General features: G+C 35.8%; 1 protein-coding gene across 48 annotated transcripts in view; it reads left to right on the top strand.

Annotated features, from left to right (window-relative positions):
- The window catches only part of MPDZ (multiple PDZ domain crumbs cell polarity complex component), a 173,420-nt gene extending 155,866 nt beyond the window's left edge, over positions 1-17,554 (top strand). For 29 of the 48 annotated variants that reach the window (XM_035305723.3, XM_078369075.1, XM_035305678.3 and 26 more), the window contains 12 exons: positions 169-314; positions 1,307-1,390; positions 1,548-1,741; positions 4,150-4,297; positions 8,276-8,362; positions 9,263-9,353; positions 10,240-10,283; positions 11,150-11,272; positions 12,557-12,661; positions 13,238-13,359; positions 14,246-14,369; positions 16,138-17,554. In XM_035305723.3, coding sequence (XP_035161614.1) covers positions 169-314; positions 1,307-1,390; positions 1,548-1,741; positions 4,150-4,297; positions 8,276-8,362; positions 9,263-9,353; positions 10,240-10,283; positions 11,150-11,272; positions 12,557-12,661; positions 13,238-13,359; positions 14,246-14,369; positions 16,138-16,284 — 1,415 coding nt within the window. In that variant the 3' untranslated portion in view covers positions 16,285-17,554. The remainder of the gene's footprint in view (positions 1-168; positions 315-1,306; positions 1,391-1,547; positions 1,742-4,149; positions 4,298-8,275; positions 8,363-9,262; positions 9,354-10,239; positions 10,284-11,149; positions 11,273-12,556; positions 12,662-13,237; positions 13,360-14,245; positions 14,370-16,137) is intronic. The other 19 variants (XM_035305744.3, XM_078369109.1, XM_035305711.3 and 16 more) reach the window with 1 other exon arrangement.
- Positions 17,555-17,810: the final 256 nt, after the last annotated feature.

Here is a 17,810-nt window from a genome sequence, read left to right as displayed (position 1 = left end):
TTTTAAATATAAGACAATTAAAAGATTGAGGTAAATATGAAGTCTCATTTTCCACAGTCTTGGGCCCATTTCTCTTCCCCATCCCTCAAAGTCAATCTGTGTGATGAGTTTGATGAATATGCCCTGTAGCCAATTTTTATTTGTATTTTATTTTTAACTTATTTTTAGATACAAGCAGATCATCAACACCAGCAATTTTTGCTTCTGATCCTGCAATGTGCCCCATTATCCCTGGCTGTGAAACAACCATCGAGATTTCCAAAGGGCGAACAGGGCTGGGCCTGAGCATCGTTGGGGGTTCAGACACGCTGCTGGTGAGCACCACCCAGAGGTGCTTCTGCACAGGCTGTTCTTCACCTAGGCCTCAGAGACCATTATGGGGAGATATCTATGAGTTCTAGTAAAGGAAATGTGAAGGCCGAGAAAAATGTATTTGTTTGTTATTTTAACTTACAGGGCAAATATTCAATTGAGTACACGGTTGTCCTTTGAGTAAGCTAGTGAATACTGACTCGGCAAGATTCTGTTACACTTGTGATTTTGACCTTAATGTTCAAAGTGTTTCTATCAGTTCACCAGTCCTTGCCACATTTTAATTTCCTTTTTGCTGATATCCAGTTTGTGTTAAACCCATTTAAAGAGGAGTTTGGGCCAGGTGCAGTGGCACATGCCTGTAATCCCAGCACTTTGGGAAGCTGAGGCGGTGGATCACTTGAGGTCAGGAGTTTGAGACCAGCCTGGCCAACATGGCAAAACCCTGGCTCTACTAAAAATACAAAAACAAATACAAAAACTAACCTGGTGTGGTGGCATCTGTAATCCCAGCTACTTGGGAGGCTGAGGCAGGAGAATCTCTTGAATGTGGGAGGCAGAGATTGTAGTGAACCAAGACTGTGCCACTGCACTTCAGCCTGGGTGACAGAGCAAGACTGTGTCTTAAAAAAAAAAACAGGACTTTGAAAAATTAGATATTTGTAGACAAAATTTTCTACGTATCAGAAATACCTTAGAAATCATTTCATTTGTGGATAAGAAAGTTATCTCTCATATATGTATTCATGTTTTATTTGCTTTATAATTTTTTCTTTAATCTTCTATATCATTAGGGAAAAAGTATAAGCTCTTTTGAGCCTTTTAACAGGAATTGTTACATTTTTCTTTGAATTATATGTGGCTCGTACCTGTAGAGCCAGAGTTTATAACCCTTATTGCTGTCTATCAAAGTATAATGTGTTTGGACTCCATTTCTGCTCACAGTTCCTAAGAGAATGGGATAAGTATGGGTATGTTTTGTTTGGGCCCTTAGGGTGCCATTATTATCCATGAAGTTTATGAAGAAGGAGCAGCTTGTAAAGATGGAAGACTCTGGGCTGGAGATCAGATCTTAGAGGTATAGAATGCCTGTTTTTGACCTTCAAAATTAACAGAGAAAATGTTCCTGGGGGGAGTGTTTTTTTCTTTGCTTCTTTCTCTCTCCCCTTCTCCGCCTTCCTCCCCTTTACTTAACTCACCGTGTTCCTCACAGTCAGTGTCCCATTTCTGTACAGGTGAATGGAATCGACTTGAGAAAGGCCACACATGATGAAGCAATTAATGTCCTGAGACAGACGCCACAGAGAGTGCGCTTGACCCTCTACAGAGATGAGACCCCATACAAAGAGGAGGAAGTGTGTGACACCCTCACTATTGAGCTGCAGAAGAAGCCGGGGAAAGGACTGGGATTAAGTATTGTTGGTAAAAGGTGTGACTGAGAAGGACAAACCTAGTGATTCCTTGAAGATGATGGACTTAAATTATTTTAAAGAGTTAATAGCAGTAGCTGAGTCGTGTATCAGTGGCTAGTATTCAGAAGGTAGCTATTGTTAGTCCCCTCACTAAAGAACTGTAAGAAAGACATTCGTTTTGGGCCTTTAAAATCAGAATATTGGAAGGTTTTGAAGGTACTTAACAAAAGGTTGTTTGCTATCTTTTTGAGTACCTAGTATGTGCTGGGAAATACATTAAGTTTTCAGAAACAAAGCTAAATAAGACATGGTTCCTGACCTCCAAAAAGTCATGATCTGGTAAATGTTGAATTAAATATATTCTTGCAACAAAGGAATCTATTGATGAGGACAAAGATGCTTTGTCAGGGTGGTGGGGGGGACATGCTAGCAAAGGAGAAAGGGACCAAGTGACCCTATTTGCTTAAAGTGAATTAGGGAAACTTTCTAAGAAAAGAGGTGCCTTAGCCGAGGCTAAAAGTGATAAGCGATAATTGGTTTATTAAAGGAGAGTGGAAGATATCGTAGGGAGAAGGATCAGAGTGAACAAGAGCATGCTATCAACAGAACCTAAAGCAAGGGGCCTCAGTGGTGATGGATTAGCGAATACACCAAAATTCACAACCTATTTAAATATTTATATATGAGTACATTTTGAAAGTATTTATATATAAGTAATATTAGCAAATTCATTTATAAGTAATATTAAAAAATATGTAATCCAGTAAGTTTTATGGATGTTTCTTCCTTTTAGTATTTTAAGCCCATTTGGATCTGATCTCAGAATCTACCAGGTAGCTAAACTTGTGAAGTAAGCATTCAGTAAAAAGCACCCCTGCAGTCTGCAGTGGCTCTAAGTTAATTTTGTCATTCCTTGGGCCTCAGATATCCACCATTTCAAAGCAGTTTATTTTTTCCAGTGAGTCCGAAATCTGTGTAATGGTAATCTTTGTGTCAGAATATCCTTTGAAAATAGGCATTCTTCACATTGCCAAACCAGCAGCATAGACACCTGGTTCTGCAGCGACTTTTCTGTATGGGAATAAAAGGACATTTACACCATTTGTTTTCTCAGAGACAACTAAAGGGTAATTATTATTATTATTATTATTTTTGAGACGGAGTTTCGCTCTTGTTACCCAGGCTGGTGTGCAATGGCGCGATCTCAGCTCACCGCAACCTCCGCCTCCTGGGTTCAGGCAATTCTCCTGCCTCAGCCTCCTGAGTAGCTGGGATTACAGGCACGTGCCACCATGCCCAGCTAATTTTTGTATTTTTAGTAGAGATGGGGTTTCACCATGTTGACCAGGATGGTCTTGATCTCTTGACCTCGTGATCCAGCTGCCTTGGCCTCCCAAAGTGCTGGGATTACAGGCTTGAGCCACCGCGCCCAGCCTAAAGGGTAATTATTTTTAAACACAGAAAGAATGTAGCATATTATTTCAGTCTCATTGGGAAAATGAGAAAAATTACACTTTTTTTTGGAATACAGTATCAGTAGTCTAGTTCTCATGAAATACAACATGGGTAAACATGGCTACTAAAGGATACTGGGTCAGCAGGTCATTATAAAAACCTCCATTAATGAACCCTAAACTCTGTGCCTTGGGGAGACCATATAAAGACCATCTAATCCAATACCCTGTTTCTAAAGATGGGAAAGCAGAGGATCAAACGTTGAAATGGTTTGCTGTCATAACCTTGGCAAGAACAAGTGATATAGTTCAGCTCTTACTATATATTTCTATTTACAGTTATCTTCATATCTTAAGATATCTTGGAGGTTTTTAAAATAGTTTTGTGAAAGAAAGATTTATGTTTATTTTGCATAAACCTATCTTGTGTGGAAGATTTGTAATGATTTCAAATAAAAGACATCACAGCAATGGTATTTAGATTTTGAGTTAATGAATTGTGTTTAGTTTGAGATACACATCTCTTATGATTTTCTGTAATATTAATGATGTTGATTGTGATAGTAATACATTTATGTAACTACAAGTTAGTATCATTCAAAGCTCCATTCTGGTTTGGAAAGAACAGTAAATTTTGCATCCAAGGACTGACTCTTAAGTCTTACTTTTGCCACTTAGTAGCCAAGTGATCCATAAAATGAGAAAGGCAATACACACTTCTACTCACAGTATGTAATTGATGAAGAATAAATATGCTTATGGGACATCATTTTAATCTAGAAACAGTATAAGACATAAGCTATTATTTATCAAAAAATATGATGTTGCCCCATTGTTGCTTCAAACAATAAGACTTTTAAAATTGTAAAAACAGAATTAAAATTTTTAGATAAAAAACATAGCTTTTTATTAATTAAGCATTGCATTACAGTTGAGGAAAATATAATGCTGAAATTCAAAATTGTGTGCAGAAACGATACTGGAGTATTTGTGTCAGACATTGTCAAAGGAGGAATTGCAGATGCCGATGGAAGGCTGATGCAGGGAGACCAGATATTAATGGTGAATGGAGAAGACGTTCGTAATGCCACCCAGGAAGTGGTTGCTGCTTTGCTAAAGGTAAAAAATGCCAAAAATAATTTTGTGTGATAGCATAGAAGAAAAAAGAATTTTAACATTGAGCTATCATAGTCAAATTAGTACTGACTTCTCTTTATTTAAAGTGTCAACCTCACGGCCAGGTGCAATGGCTCACGCCTGTAATCCCAGTATTTTGGGAGATCAAGGTGGGTGGATCACTTGAGCCCAAAATTTCAATACTAACCTGGACAACATGGCAAAATCCCATCTCTACAAAAAATACAAAAATTAGCTGTATGTGGTGGTGTGTGCCTATAGTCCCAGCTACTCAGAAGGCTGAGGTGGGAGGATTGCACGAGCCTGGGAGGCAGAGGTTGCAGTGAGTCGTGATCATGCCACTGCACTCCAGCTTGGGTGACAGAAACCCTGTCTCAAAAAAAAAAGGTGTCATCTTGAATCTTTTAAAATGGAAAGATTTTATTATTTAGATTCCATAGTTTGGTCAAAGTCCTATTCTGACTCAAAACTATTGAACTATTTAAAGTTGACATTTAAAATCAGGAGCAGATTGGTCATCCTTACCCAATGAAGGTAATTTAATGCAGATTCACTGGGCAGTAATTTCGCTGGGGATTATCCTAATTATAAGGCCACCATTCCTATGTATCATTCTAAACTCTAGTACATTTTACATTATAAAATTAATTTCCTCCAAAGAAAACTCACCATGAAGGATCATTTTCTGATTGGAAAGGTAGAACTAATTTCACTTTTAAAATGAATTAATTGTGAAGCACAGAAAAGTCACTTGACAACAATTCCTGAGACTCTAGGCATATTCTCTGTCAGGGAATATTCCAGATTCTAGAGGAGATTTGCATTCCTGTAAATAAATAAGGCAACGTTTATCTCCTTGTTTTGTTTTTTACCCTGATGTGTATTATGACCTGAAGTATAATTCAACATTGACTAGAAAACTGTCGTCATCAGTACCCATATCATGGGTACTAATTAACATAAGCCTGCATGACAGTGCCCAGCAGCAGGAGAGCTGTTGGAGGTCTAATAGGCTAAGGGGAGCCCCTGAGTGGCTGGGCTTCATGGAGGGATTTTCAAGTGGGTGCTTGTTACTCACCTCTGGTTTACATAGGATCTGGCATATGAATGCATTTATAAATTTGGTTATTAAAGCAAAGTTAACATCTATCACTTCTCATTAGAATTATCAATCTTCATAATATAATTAGAAATCTTTAAGGAGGAATACATTCTTTTTGGAGACACATTAAAAACAATTGTTAGCTCTATGAGAATGATATATCTTAGAGAAACAATGGAAGCATCCATAAAATAATATAATAATTTTCAAATGAGTCATTTAGAAAGCTAGTGTGGCTGATGCAGTGGCTCACACCTATAATGCCAGTACTTTGGGAGGCCAAGGTGGGCGGATCACCTGCAGTTGGGTTCGACACCAGCCTGACCAACATGGAGAAACCCCATCTCTACTAAAAATGCAAAATTAGCAGGAGAATCACTTGAACCCAGGAGGCAGAGGTTGCGTTAGCCGAGATTGCACCATTGCATTCCAGCCTGGGCAACAAAAGCAAAACTCCACCTCCAAAAAAAAAAAAAAAAGGTAGTCTGAAACTATGTAATGAAAGCATAAATATTTGTATAACTTAGATGTTTGAAACTATGTAATGAAAGCATAAATATTTGTATAACTTAGATGTTTGAAACTATGTAATGAAAGCATAAATATTTGTATAACTTAGATGTTTGTTGTTGTTGCTGCTGCTTATTTTTGTTTTATTAGTAGTTTTCCATTTAAAAATCTTACATACATAATCCTCAATATAGCACTTCATGCATGTAGAGTTCATTGAAGTATTATTTGAAATAGTAGGAAAACTGGAAGCAACATGGGTTGACAAATACTATATAAACTTTGGTATAAATACCAAGGATGCATGCAAACGTGTTGTTTGAAATGATGTTCATGGAGTTTTTTTAACATGATAAAACATATACAGTAGTTGCTCCTAATCTGTAGTTTCTCTTCCTGTGGTTTTAGTTACCCACAGTATGCTACAATAAAGTATTTTTAGAGGGAGAGAGAGATCACATTTATATAACCTTTATTACAGTACATTGTTACAATTGTTCTATCTTATCTCTTACTGTTTCTAATTTACAATTTAAACCTTATTTTATGTATGTATAGGAAAAAAATAGTGTATATAGAGTTCAGTACTATCCATAGTATCAGACATCCATTGGGGGAGCCTTAGAACATATTCCCCACAATAAAGGGGGATTACTGCACTTAGTAGATGTATTATATATATGACAGACGATTGTATTTACAGCATAGATATAACTATGTAAAAATGCTCTTACAAGTTTTTTAAACAATAATTATGAGGTAATTGTTGGACTTATGGGTCCTTTTCTTCCCCCATTTTTTTTCATTTTATTTCCAAAATTTTCTTTAGTGGACATGAATTGCTTTTGTACTGGAAAAATTAACAGTTTTTAAAATAATCAAAACCCTTGATATTTGAAAGAGAAGTCTTATAGGTAGGTGAAAAGATTGCAGCATTACACAGTGAATAATTAATGTATGGACTTGTTAACCTTACAGTTATGTAAATCGAAAATATAAATAATTTCTGGCCGGGCCAGTGGCTCACGCCTATGATCCCAGCACTTTGGGAGGCCGAGGTGGGTGGATCACGAGATCAAGAGATTGAGACCATCCTGGTCAACAAGGTGAAACCCTGTCTCTACTAAAAATACAAAAATTAGCTGGGCATGGTGGTGCACGCCTGTAGTCCCAGCTACTCAGGAGGCTGAGGCAGGAGAATTGCTTGAACCCAGGAGGCGGAGGTTGCGGTGAGCCGAGATCCTGCCATTGCACTCCAGTCTGGGTAACAACAGCAAAACTCCGTCTCAAAAAAAAAAAAAAAAAAAAAAAAAAAAATATATATATATATATATATATATATATATTTTCAAGAAGAATTTAGTAAATTTGCAGCAGGGAAACACCAAACCAAACAAACAAAAAAGCCAACTTACAGATATTGCAAGTCAAGTTTTGACCCTTCAAAGTATGATTCATAATCAGCATGTTCAAGAGTAATACATCCCTTTGTAATCTCATCACTTAATAATATCAGTGCCCAATGTTTATGTTAATATTACTTCATTCTAGACATTGTCATAAGCATTGCACATGGATTACTTATTTATCTCAACAACCTATAATGCTGTACATTTTAAAAATTCAGAGTAAAAGATTTATTAAAGTTAAACATCCATTACGGTCACACAGATAATAAATCACATAGTCTGGATTTAATCCAGTGACTCCAGAACAGGATCTCAAACACCTCCTTGTGCTACTTCCATATTAGACTGTGCAGCATTTTTTGCATGTCAGTGGTTTGTTTGTCAAGGCTACAGGAAGATTGTCTTTAATTCATGTTTTGTGTTGACAGCAATATTTATTTAAGTTTTAAGTCTATTCAGGCACCGTGTAGTGATAGAGAATTCACCCAATTATCTAAGTACCTCTTCTGTTGAGGGAAAACAAGTTGCTGTGATGGTGGTGATGGTGGTGGATTTATTGTGTTCCCTTTGTTTTTTAAACCATGAGTTATTCAGCTTCTTTGGCCCATCAAAATTAGTACGTTTCATGAGATAATTGCTCAGTTCTCCATTTCTTTTTGGTAGAAGTAGTCTCCATAGAAATCATGAGGTGGTAAGACAGACACTTGGGGTTGCTGCTGCTTCTTATTATTTTTATTAGTTTGAATGTTTTCTTAAAAAGCCATTTTCCACAAGGGATTGGAGGTATCCTTGCCTATGGAAATTTCAAAAGGAAGGTGCCTTTCAAAAAACTCAATCTTGAAGAGTAAAATGTTCCTAAAGAGTAGAAATCATCCTAAAGATGATTATAGCATTTTATTTAAACGTTTCCATAAAACACCCCCTCACCCCCACCCCCAGTGTTCCCTAGGCACAGTAACCTTGGAAGTTGGAAGAATCAAAGCTGGTCCATTTCATTCAGAGAGGAGGCCTTCTCAAAGCAGCCAGGTGGGTAGCTGTGGAGTTCATGAGGGTGATGCAATCAGCATGCCAAGAGGACGCATAGATGGCCCTGACTGTGGGTCTATCCAGGGTCATGTACAAGGTGTGGCCCCCTGGCAGCATGGGATAGTCACTGAGGAACAGAGTTTGAGGCAGAAGAACAAGAAATCATAGTAGGCAGGTAAACAAGGTGTAGCTGTTGAGTAGTTTGTAAGTCATTCCAAGGAAGTTGATTTCAAACATTCTTTTTTGACACGACAGTTTTTCCATAATCTCAAAAGATAACTATCTAATATAAGTAAAACCTACCAAGATAATATATTTTGAAAGTATTTTATAGCAACGTCAACCAATATTCAACTTAAAAGTCCCATATTAGTGACCAATAGATACTCAGCACCATGTGTAAAAATATGGTGTTAAATATTTCAAGACTCTTGATATCTTAACCCTTTCCTCAGTCTTGTGTACCGATGATGGAAGCCCATTTTCATCAGTCTGTCCTTAAAGACCTCATACTAACTTTCTTAAGTTACTACCATGAGTTTCCTATTAGCTGGCCCTAATTCTGCAGTTTTTCTTTACGTCCTGGTCTTCCTACAACATCAGTTTAAATGTAAAGAAGATTAGTTAGAATGAGATTATGAATATCCACTAAAATTTTAGGCAGATTGGAATCCATTTCATTTACCTTTTTAGCTTCAATTTATCTATGTTACTAGATAAATTCTCCCTCTAAAAGAAAAAAAAAATGTCAGTAGAAACTGTGTTTAAATTGCTTATCAAATTGTCAAATGCCATTGTTGCTTAACAGGTATCTATCTCTAGATTGAATTCTGAAATAAGTGGTATTTAGGGAGTACATTACTTCCAAAACATTCTGAAATAATTGTTATGTATTTGTAGGTGAGTGAAGGCAGCCTGTCATCTTTCACTTTTCCGCTCTGTGGATCCAGTACATCTGAGTCACTGGAAAGTAGCTCAAAGAAGAATGCATGTAAGATTGGTTCAATATTTTACATGTGGTTTGAATTTTGGCTCTCAACACTGATTTTTTTTTCTTGTTTACCTCTGAGCTTTTTTCCCTCCACACCATCCCATATCCTAATATAGGTACAAAAACATGTGTTGGCAAAAAGTCTGAACAACATGAAGTTGTGCCTATGGCAGCTTTTCCCATTTGATGTTTACCCTACAAGATACACTAAACATTATAATCAGGATTCCGTAATTTTTTTTCTTACTAAGCAGATTGGTATATTTGATTTTAATCCTTTTCTATGTTTAATGTAACACCAGTAAATCAGAAGATGCCATTAAGTGAAACCTTCTTTTTCCGTGACGATTGCAAAAACTTGAGAAAATTAATGTAATCCTCCTGTGTTTTAATTACATGAAATCATGCTGCAGAGGGTTTTTTGGCTTGATGCGTTGGTTGAGAGTTGTTCAAATTGAAGAAATTAACCATATGGCAGTCTCTGTTTGCAATGTGACTAATATTCTAGAAATTTAGGCACTTAAGTTCATGAATTTTTTTAATGCATCCATGACTTTATTCCTCTCAGCTGTGCACATGTGTCTTTCTATGCAAAGCACATTCTGCCCTTGACTCATTAAAGGGGATTATATAGTTATATAATCAACACTTAAAATGAAAAGGAAGAATGGGATGGTATATCTGTTTTTCCAACTGGAAAAATAAATAGTTCCTATGTGAGATAGATCTAATCATGTATGCTAGTAGCCTTGAGTGCCCTCTTAAATAAACAAACAAACAAAAGTAGGTTATTCCATTTAGTGCCATCCAGCTGTAGATATTTTAATGAACATAAAAAGTGAATGAACATAAAATAACCCTATTTTTATATTTTTTGCCTTTACAGTAGCATCTGAAATACAGGGATTACGAACAGTTGAAATAAAAAAGGTAATTTTGGGGAGAGAAAACAATGTAAACGCTGATGTTTTCAGAGACATCTTCATATGTGTTTTCCTGTTAACTTTCTTACAGTTTTAAAATATTCATGTGAAAAAAAGTATGTATTATTACATATTACTTGTGAAACAACATAATGTCTTTAATGAATTTCCTGATCATAGTACCTCATTTGAAAAATCGTTATTTGCATACTCTGTATTGCTGAAAATAGCATCAACTTGACCCCACACAAAAGAGTACCGTGCCCCTCACTTATACTGATAAGTAAACCTTTCTCTTCACCAGATGCTTATTAGCTCTGAAACAGATTCCCTTGACAGCCTGCACAAGAGAGAAAGTAAAAGCAGCTGTGATTTATTGAGCCTTTACTATTGTTCTGAGCACTCTCATAGACACTTCATGTCATTATCATGTCATTTAATATTCACGACAGCCCTCTGTGAGAGGCACTGTTGTCTCCATTTTGTAAATGAAAATCTTAACGATTTATTGAGAGGAGTGGACTTGTTCCAAGTTCCAGCATTTGCAAGTATGACTTCCTGGCTTTGAACACAGGTTTCTCTAATTCCAAAAGTAGGGTCTTTTCACTTCATGAGTTTACCTGCTTTTCATCAGTTCCACAATATGATTTTCATTTAGCATGTCTTGATTTATTTTACTTCCTGAACAGATGTTTATTTTCCTAAGCCACACTGAGCACCTGCATCAAATAAGTAATGCAGTTTTCTTGCACTTCATTTTCCCTCTCACACTTAGAAGATCAGCATTGACTATAGGATGTCATGCCAAATAATAAACAAAAGGTCAATGAAAAATATCACTTTGACCAAAATATTGTATCTGTTCCGTGGCAGGGCACTACTGACTCATTGGGAATCAGCATCGCTGGAGGAGTGGGCAGCCCACTTGGTGATGTGCCTATATTTATTGCAATGATGCACCCAACTGGAGTTGCTGCACAGACCCAAAAACTCAGAGTAAGTCGTACTAACAACCCTAGAAGCCCTAGCTAAACTTGCAGAAGTGTTTTTATAAACCCTTTGAATCTGGCTACCTGTTGCAAGGCAGTTTTAAATGTCTATATTGACTTTAAAATCATGTAATCCAACCACAGTAAGGCTTGCTTGGAGTAAAAGATAAAGAATATTAAAAGAAATGAGAAAATGCAAGTTTGCAGTTAAATGAAATGTGAAGATTTATGGTTATTTCTTAATACATATTTTTATATGTTGAAATTGTGGAGCAAGCTAAAAGAGGACAGAAAGTATTTTCAGAATGCCAGTCTGCAGTGAAATTTTTTTCCTTAAATATTTTATTGGTTTAAATGCTGATTTAACTCTGTTAAATTGAAAAGTATTATTTATTTGCATTCACTTATAATTCTGTAGAACTTTAATATAAATATGACTTACAGTGTTATAAAACTATATGCAACTTGCCTGAAAGCTGAAGGATTATCCAAATTGTAGAGTTACCATGGAATTTATGCCAGCTGCCCAGCTCCAGAATTACATGAATATTCCATTAAGGCAACTCAGTCTCTCTAAAGTAAAATCTTGATGGTTTAATAACTCAAATAGATCTCAGAACATAGCCACATTTTAGTTTAAATAGTCTTTAGGTTGGGAATGGTTCAGCGTCTTTTGATGTCTGAATTTATGGCTGACACTTAAAAACCGATTGTATACATAGCACAGGGTTGGTAAACTTCTGGAAGGACAGATAGTGAATATTTTAGGCTTCGTGGGACCTATGAGTCTCTGCTGCAACTACTCAGCTCTGCCCTGTGAAAGCAGCCAAATAAGCATGGCTGTCGTCCAACCAAATTTTATTAACCAAAACAGGCAATGGGCCAGATTTGGCCTCTGGGCCTTAGTTTGCCAACCTCTAACTTAGAGTCACATCTAATGATTATAATAGTAATGTCCAGAGAAATTTTGGTTTCCAAATGATAGTGGTATTTTTTTCTTTTAATAGGAAGTAATGTATCACCCAAGAGAAATGGCGAGCAGGGAAGACTGACCTTCTCCTTCTTCTTTTCTCTCCCTTGGATATGGAACTCAACCATTATTCACTTCTTCTTTTTGTGGTTGCCGCTTATTGGACTTCTTGAAATTAGTGGTTTCCTTGGTTATATTTCAGTGGCTGGTAGCAGTAGATATGTCATGTGGAAGGTATAGAGGGAAATGAATACTTGGGTCTCAAAGACCCCCTCTTCATGGCTGCTTTTGCAGATGGCTGTTTCTGTCTCTCCCTTGCAGGTTGGGGATAGGATTGTCACTATCTGTGGCACATCCACTGAGGGAATGACTCACACCCAAGCAGTTAACCTACTGAAAAATGCATCTGGCTCCATTGAAATGCAGGTAAGATTTTTATCCCGAGCATAAGTCAGAATATAGGTAGCTTGAAGACGTATGAGCTTTGATGCTAAAGCAATAAAAACGATTACATCTTTTGCTCTTACTTTTTTTTAGTATTTCTCTTGAATATAAATGATTAAGAGTTCCAAGAAAGTACATATGAAACATTCTGTAACATTTTACTCTGAATCGTTGTTTCGTACTTTAAGGGGAAAAAAATAGGGCCTTAGCAGTCCGTGATTATTTGCTCAAATTTTGAGTGGTGCTAGCAAGTGGCTTGTATTCTAAAGATCTTTAAAAAGTAATTACATATGAGACTATGCAATTCTACAGAAAACTTTGTAGAGGCCCCCAAGCTCTTTTCCTGTAAAACAGGTTCCTACCTAACCCTTTGTCTTCTTTCTGTAGATTTTCTTTACAGGATAGAAAATCCTGGATTCTATTAAATCATTCCTACTAGGCAAATTCCCAAATATTCTTTATATTAATTTGAGTTCCTACCAACTGCTGTGCTGAAGAAAAATTACTTTCCCTCTTCACAGGAACATGCGTTTTTTCTGTTTATCCTCCCGTATGCAGGTGGTTGCTGGAGGAGATGTGAGTGTGGTCACAGGTCATCAGCAGGAGCCTGCAAGTTCCAGTCTTTCTAGTCTTTCTTCCGCTGGGCTGACGTCAAGCAGTGTATTTCAGGATGATTTAGGGTGAGTTCATACATTATGATTGGTGTATTATTTTTTACTTATGAGTCAAGTCTTCCTGACAGTTGCATTCTCTGTCCCATGTTTCTAGGAATTACAGGTAAAATGATAAAATATATGAAGTATGAATTATACACATCAGGTGCTTCTAACTGTTAAATAATTATGGCATGGATTTAGCTGATCAAAGATAAGTAGAGAGAGAGAGAGAGAGAGAGAGAGAGAGAGATAGATATGCATGTTACTGCCCTTCCCATGGTTTCAGCTCTGATTTTGGGGTGAGAGACATTTTAATCTTGATGTTACCATTTCATGTAATGTGGAGCAAGTCAAACCTATCATTTTAAAATTTTCAGCACTGCCTACTCAATTAAGATATTATCCTTTGGAATGAAAAAAATCACAGGATTAAGTAACAACACTTGAATACAAAAGCATTGGAGGAGAGAGAGAAACACATTAGAAGTTTTACATAATTTGATGCAGCTTTTCCATTGCTTATAATTGATTTTTCTCTCTGAGGTTGGGCATACTGATGTTTATGATTTATTCTATTATAGTCCTCTGAACTTTAGCCCTCTCACTTTAAATAAACTGGAGAAAGAATTGAGCTTCTCTGTACAATGAGGACATGCCATAAAAAGGTTAGTTTAAGGGAACTGTAAATGAGTAATAGAATTAGGGTGTTAAGTAGGATTTCATTAGATTATGTAAATTTAAAATACTGAGCACAGCATGCACTGACAATTTAAGCATCTTAAAAATACCCATAATATACTTGCTGTCAGTAATAAAGAGAATTATGCTAGCTCTAGGTGGATTTCAGATAATTCATAACTTACATATATATATTTAATTTAAAACCTCTTTTTCCTTTTCTCCACTGTAGACCTCCTCAGTGTAAATCTATTACTCTAGAGCGAGGACCAGATGGCTTAGGCTTCAGTATAGTAGGAGGATATGGCAGCCCTCATGGAGACTTACCCATTTATGTTAAAACAGTGTTTGCAAAGGTAAGCTTGCAAATTTTAACCACCCTCTTTTCCCCTAAACATTCATTAATAGTGGTCAGCAGCTGGCTTATTAGTTTATGGCCTGAGGTAATGCCAAATGGTTAGCAGTTGATCATTTCTTTTCAAAACTCCCTACAGGAACAAGTCATTAAATATTTTTGTTCAATTTGAGGTTTAGTTATAGTTAAAGGAAAATAGGCTCAAATTGAAACTTCATGAAAACTCTTAACAATATACATAAAAATATTAACGAACTTTGGTTAATAAAGCCTATTTTTTTTTCTTTGAGCACAAATTGCACATGATTATCTTTTGAAAATGGGGCATTTTAAATATGTATGCTATAGAGCATTGGTATTTCTGTTTGCATTTTTTGTTGTGAGATATAAAATAGATTAATTTCACTGAATAAAACAGAAAAATAACTACTGAAAAAAATTTAAGGAGTATCCAGCAGCTCTATTATCTATAATAATCAGCTATTCCCAATGAAGGGATTCAATTAAAAAAATTGTATATAGTTATAATGATAACCTATTCTATCTTAAGAAGGTTTAGAATAAGAATAAAGATACTGTAATACTGGTAAAGCTATTAAAATAATTTAAACCCATAAAATTATTGTTAATATGTTCAAATGTTTTTCAGGAGCTACAAAATTGGACAAAATTTATTGCAAGGAAAAATTTAGAATCTCAAAATTTTACAATGTAAAAAGGAACAAACCTTAGTTAGACCTGTTTAAAAATTTGATATAGGGCTTTTGAATGAGTGGTATGGTCCTTTAATTTATGGATGCTTTATTTTATTATTTTGGAAAAAAAATTTTTAGCCAATTTAAAATGCTGTACTTACAACAAGCTAGCTATAGGCTTAAATTATAAGATTTTTAAAAAGCTATTGGTATGTCCAAAAATACAAACAGCATTTGCTAGTGAATAGAAGAGTCATACAGTCCTTTTCCTCAGCCTAGGAACAATTTATTTAAGGCATGCTAGTTAGAACATATTTTAAGAATTTCATCATTATGGATTCCTCATTAACTTTTCCATATTTTTAATTTTATATTTAATTGCATAATTGTCTTCTATAGGCATGCTTTAAGATGGGGTTCTTTTTCAAACAGCAATGTCTGTGTTTAATCTTAATCATTTAGGGTCCATAAGGAATATGAATTCTATCTACCTTTGAGAAGTAAGAACTAAGACAGCTTGAATAGCTTTTTCAAAACCACTAAAAGAATTACAAATAGCAGTGGGTTTTAAATTTAGAACTTATGACTTACCGTGCCCTAGTGAACATTCAGGTGGGCTTTGTGCTTCTCTGCAAACCTTTGGGTTTTGTCGGCCCCCAAGCCCTTGTCCTGTAAAACAGGTTCCTACCTAACCCTTTGTCTTCTTTCTGTAGATTTTCTTTACAAGATAGAAAATCCTGGATTCTATTGAATCATTCCTACTAGGCAAATTCCCAAATATTCTTATTAATTTGAGTTCCTACCAACTGCTGTGCTGAACAGCCAAAAACCCATTCAACTAATCTATTGACTGCTAAATTCTCTCTCAAATTGGTATCTCAATGCTAAAACCATTTAGGAGAAAGACCTTCTTTGTCTATGTTCATCATTACTTAATGACGTAGAGCCCCGTGAAGCACGGGGAGCTATGTGCATGTACACGCAGAGCAATTTATGTTCCTGTTGAGATCTTCTCCTGTTATGAGGCTGCAAGGCAGCATTTTTTGAGAAATAAACCTACTTTATAATTTGCAGGGAGCAGCCTCTGAAGATGGACGTCTGAAAAGGGGCGATCAGATCATTGCTGTCAATGGGCAGAGTCTAGAAGGAGTCACTCATGAAGAAGCTGTTGCCATCCTTAAGCGGACAAAAGGCACTGTCACTTTGATGGTTCTCTCTTGAATTGGCTGCCAGAATTGAGCCAACCCAACCCCTAGCTCACCTCCTACTATAAAGAGAAGGGGGACTGGTCCTGACTTTTTCTATGCTGTGTTCAGCCGGTTCTTCAGAACTGTAGGGGGAAAATAACATTTAAGTCTGTTTTTCTCATATAGAAATGCTTTTCTAAATGACAACCTAACATTAGTTTTCTTTTCTCCTTGCATTTTGTGAATGTAAATGCAAAGAGAAGGAATATTTGCATAGGTGAATCTGGTTTTTATTTGTGAAGATATCTAATGTTTTGTAGTCATGTGGGCAAGAATTATTAGATGCTAAGCTGGTTAGTATAAAGAAAGATAATTCTAAAGCTAACCAAAGAAAAATGGCTTCAGTAAATTGGGATGAAAAATGAAAATATAAAGAAGAAAATCTCGGGGAGTTTAAAAATGCCTATTTGGCAATCTACCTCTTCTCCCCAGCCCAAACTAAAAAAAAGAAGAAAAAAGTTTTCTATTGAAAATCTTTAAAAATACTGTCAGTATTTTAAAATTCTCAACACAGTATTATAAAAACATTTCATCTCCCCACCTCTAATAGGCATTTATATTTTTCCTGCTAAAATTGATTTCTACATTGAGTAAATAGCAAATATATGAAGCAGTGTCCCTAAATTTTATAAAGAAATTATATTTCATGCATATCTCAATTTTCGTTTTTATTTTTGACCTGTTATAAAATATCTTCATGTTGCTGTAAGTAAATGATGATGCCACCCATGTTGACTATGGTTTTGCTAGAAAGCAACCATGCTGCTCGCCACAGAGGAACAGAGAAGAGTCCCAGAACTTTTAGTGCTGGTTTTAACGACTGATGCAACATTAAAAATGTGTTAGTGTGCTGTGCAGTTGGTTTTCAATTAGTATTAATCTTAATGACGGAGAACAAACAATGTGTTAGTAATTATTCTGTTTGTATGCCATTAGTAAATTGATAGAAAAATTAAGGGGATTAGCATAACTTCATTTCATTGCCTTATATTAACATCTTATAATACAATAGTTTAAGACTAAGGGAAACAGATGGAGCTGTTTATTGAGACAACTGGTGAGGAATTATCATGCGTTCATTCCCATTTTAGAGCGTGAAACTCCTACATTAGAATATATAAAGTCACTTTAAATATTATCTATATTTGTAGCAGAAGTAGTGTACAGATATTTTATTACAGCATTCTTGTGTAAATGCAGAATTAAAGTGAATAAATAAGAAGTTTCAATGGTGCACAAATAAAGAAGCAGCAGGCGTATTATTTTTTTTTTGTTCCTTCTGTGGAAAAGCTTTGTTATATACTGTTCAAGATTTACAACTTAAAATTGGTTTTTATCATGTCTAACTGCACATATGGTGTCCATAGTTACAGCTAAAGGAACTTTAGACAACATCATTATGGAAAGCTCAATATTTTTTACCTCCACAATTTTTTCTAGCACTAAAGATTCATAGACTCTTCATGGATTAGAGGGAGATGACATTGTAGAAAGAGAAGT

Source organism: Callithrix jacchus, chromosome 1 (assembly GCF_049354715.1).
Source record: "Callithrix jacchus isolate 240 chromosome 1, calJac240_pri, whole genome shotgun sequence".
In the NCBI taxonomy this organism is placed as follows: Eukaryota; Metazoa; Chordata; class Mammalia; order Primates; family Cebidae; genus Callithrix; species Callithrix jacchus.
Note: the sequence above shows the minus strand (reverse complement) of the source record. Positions and strands in the feature narration are given on the sequence as shown.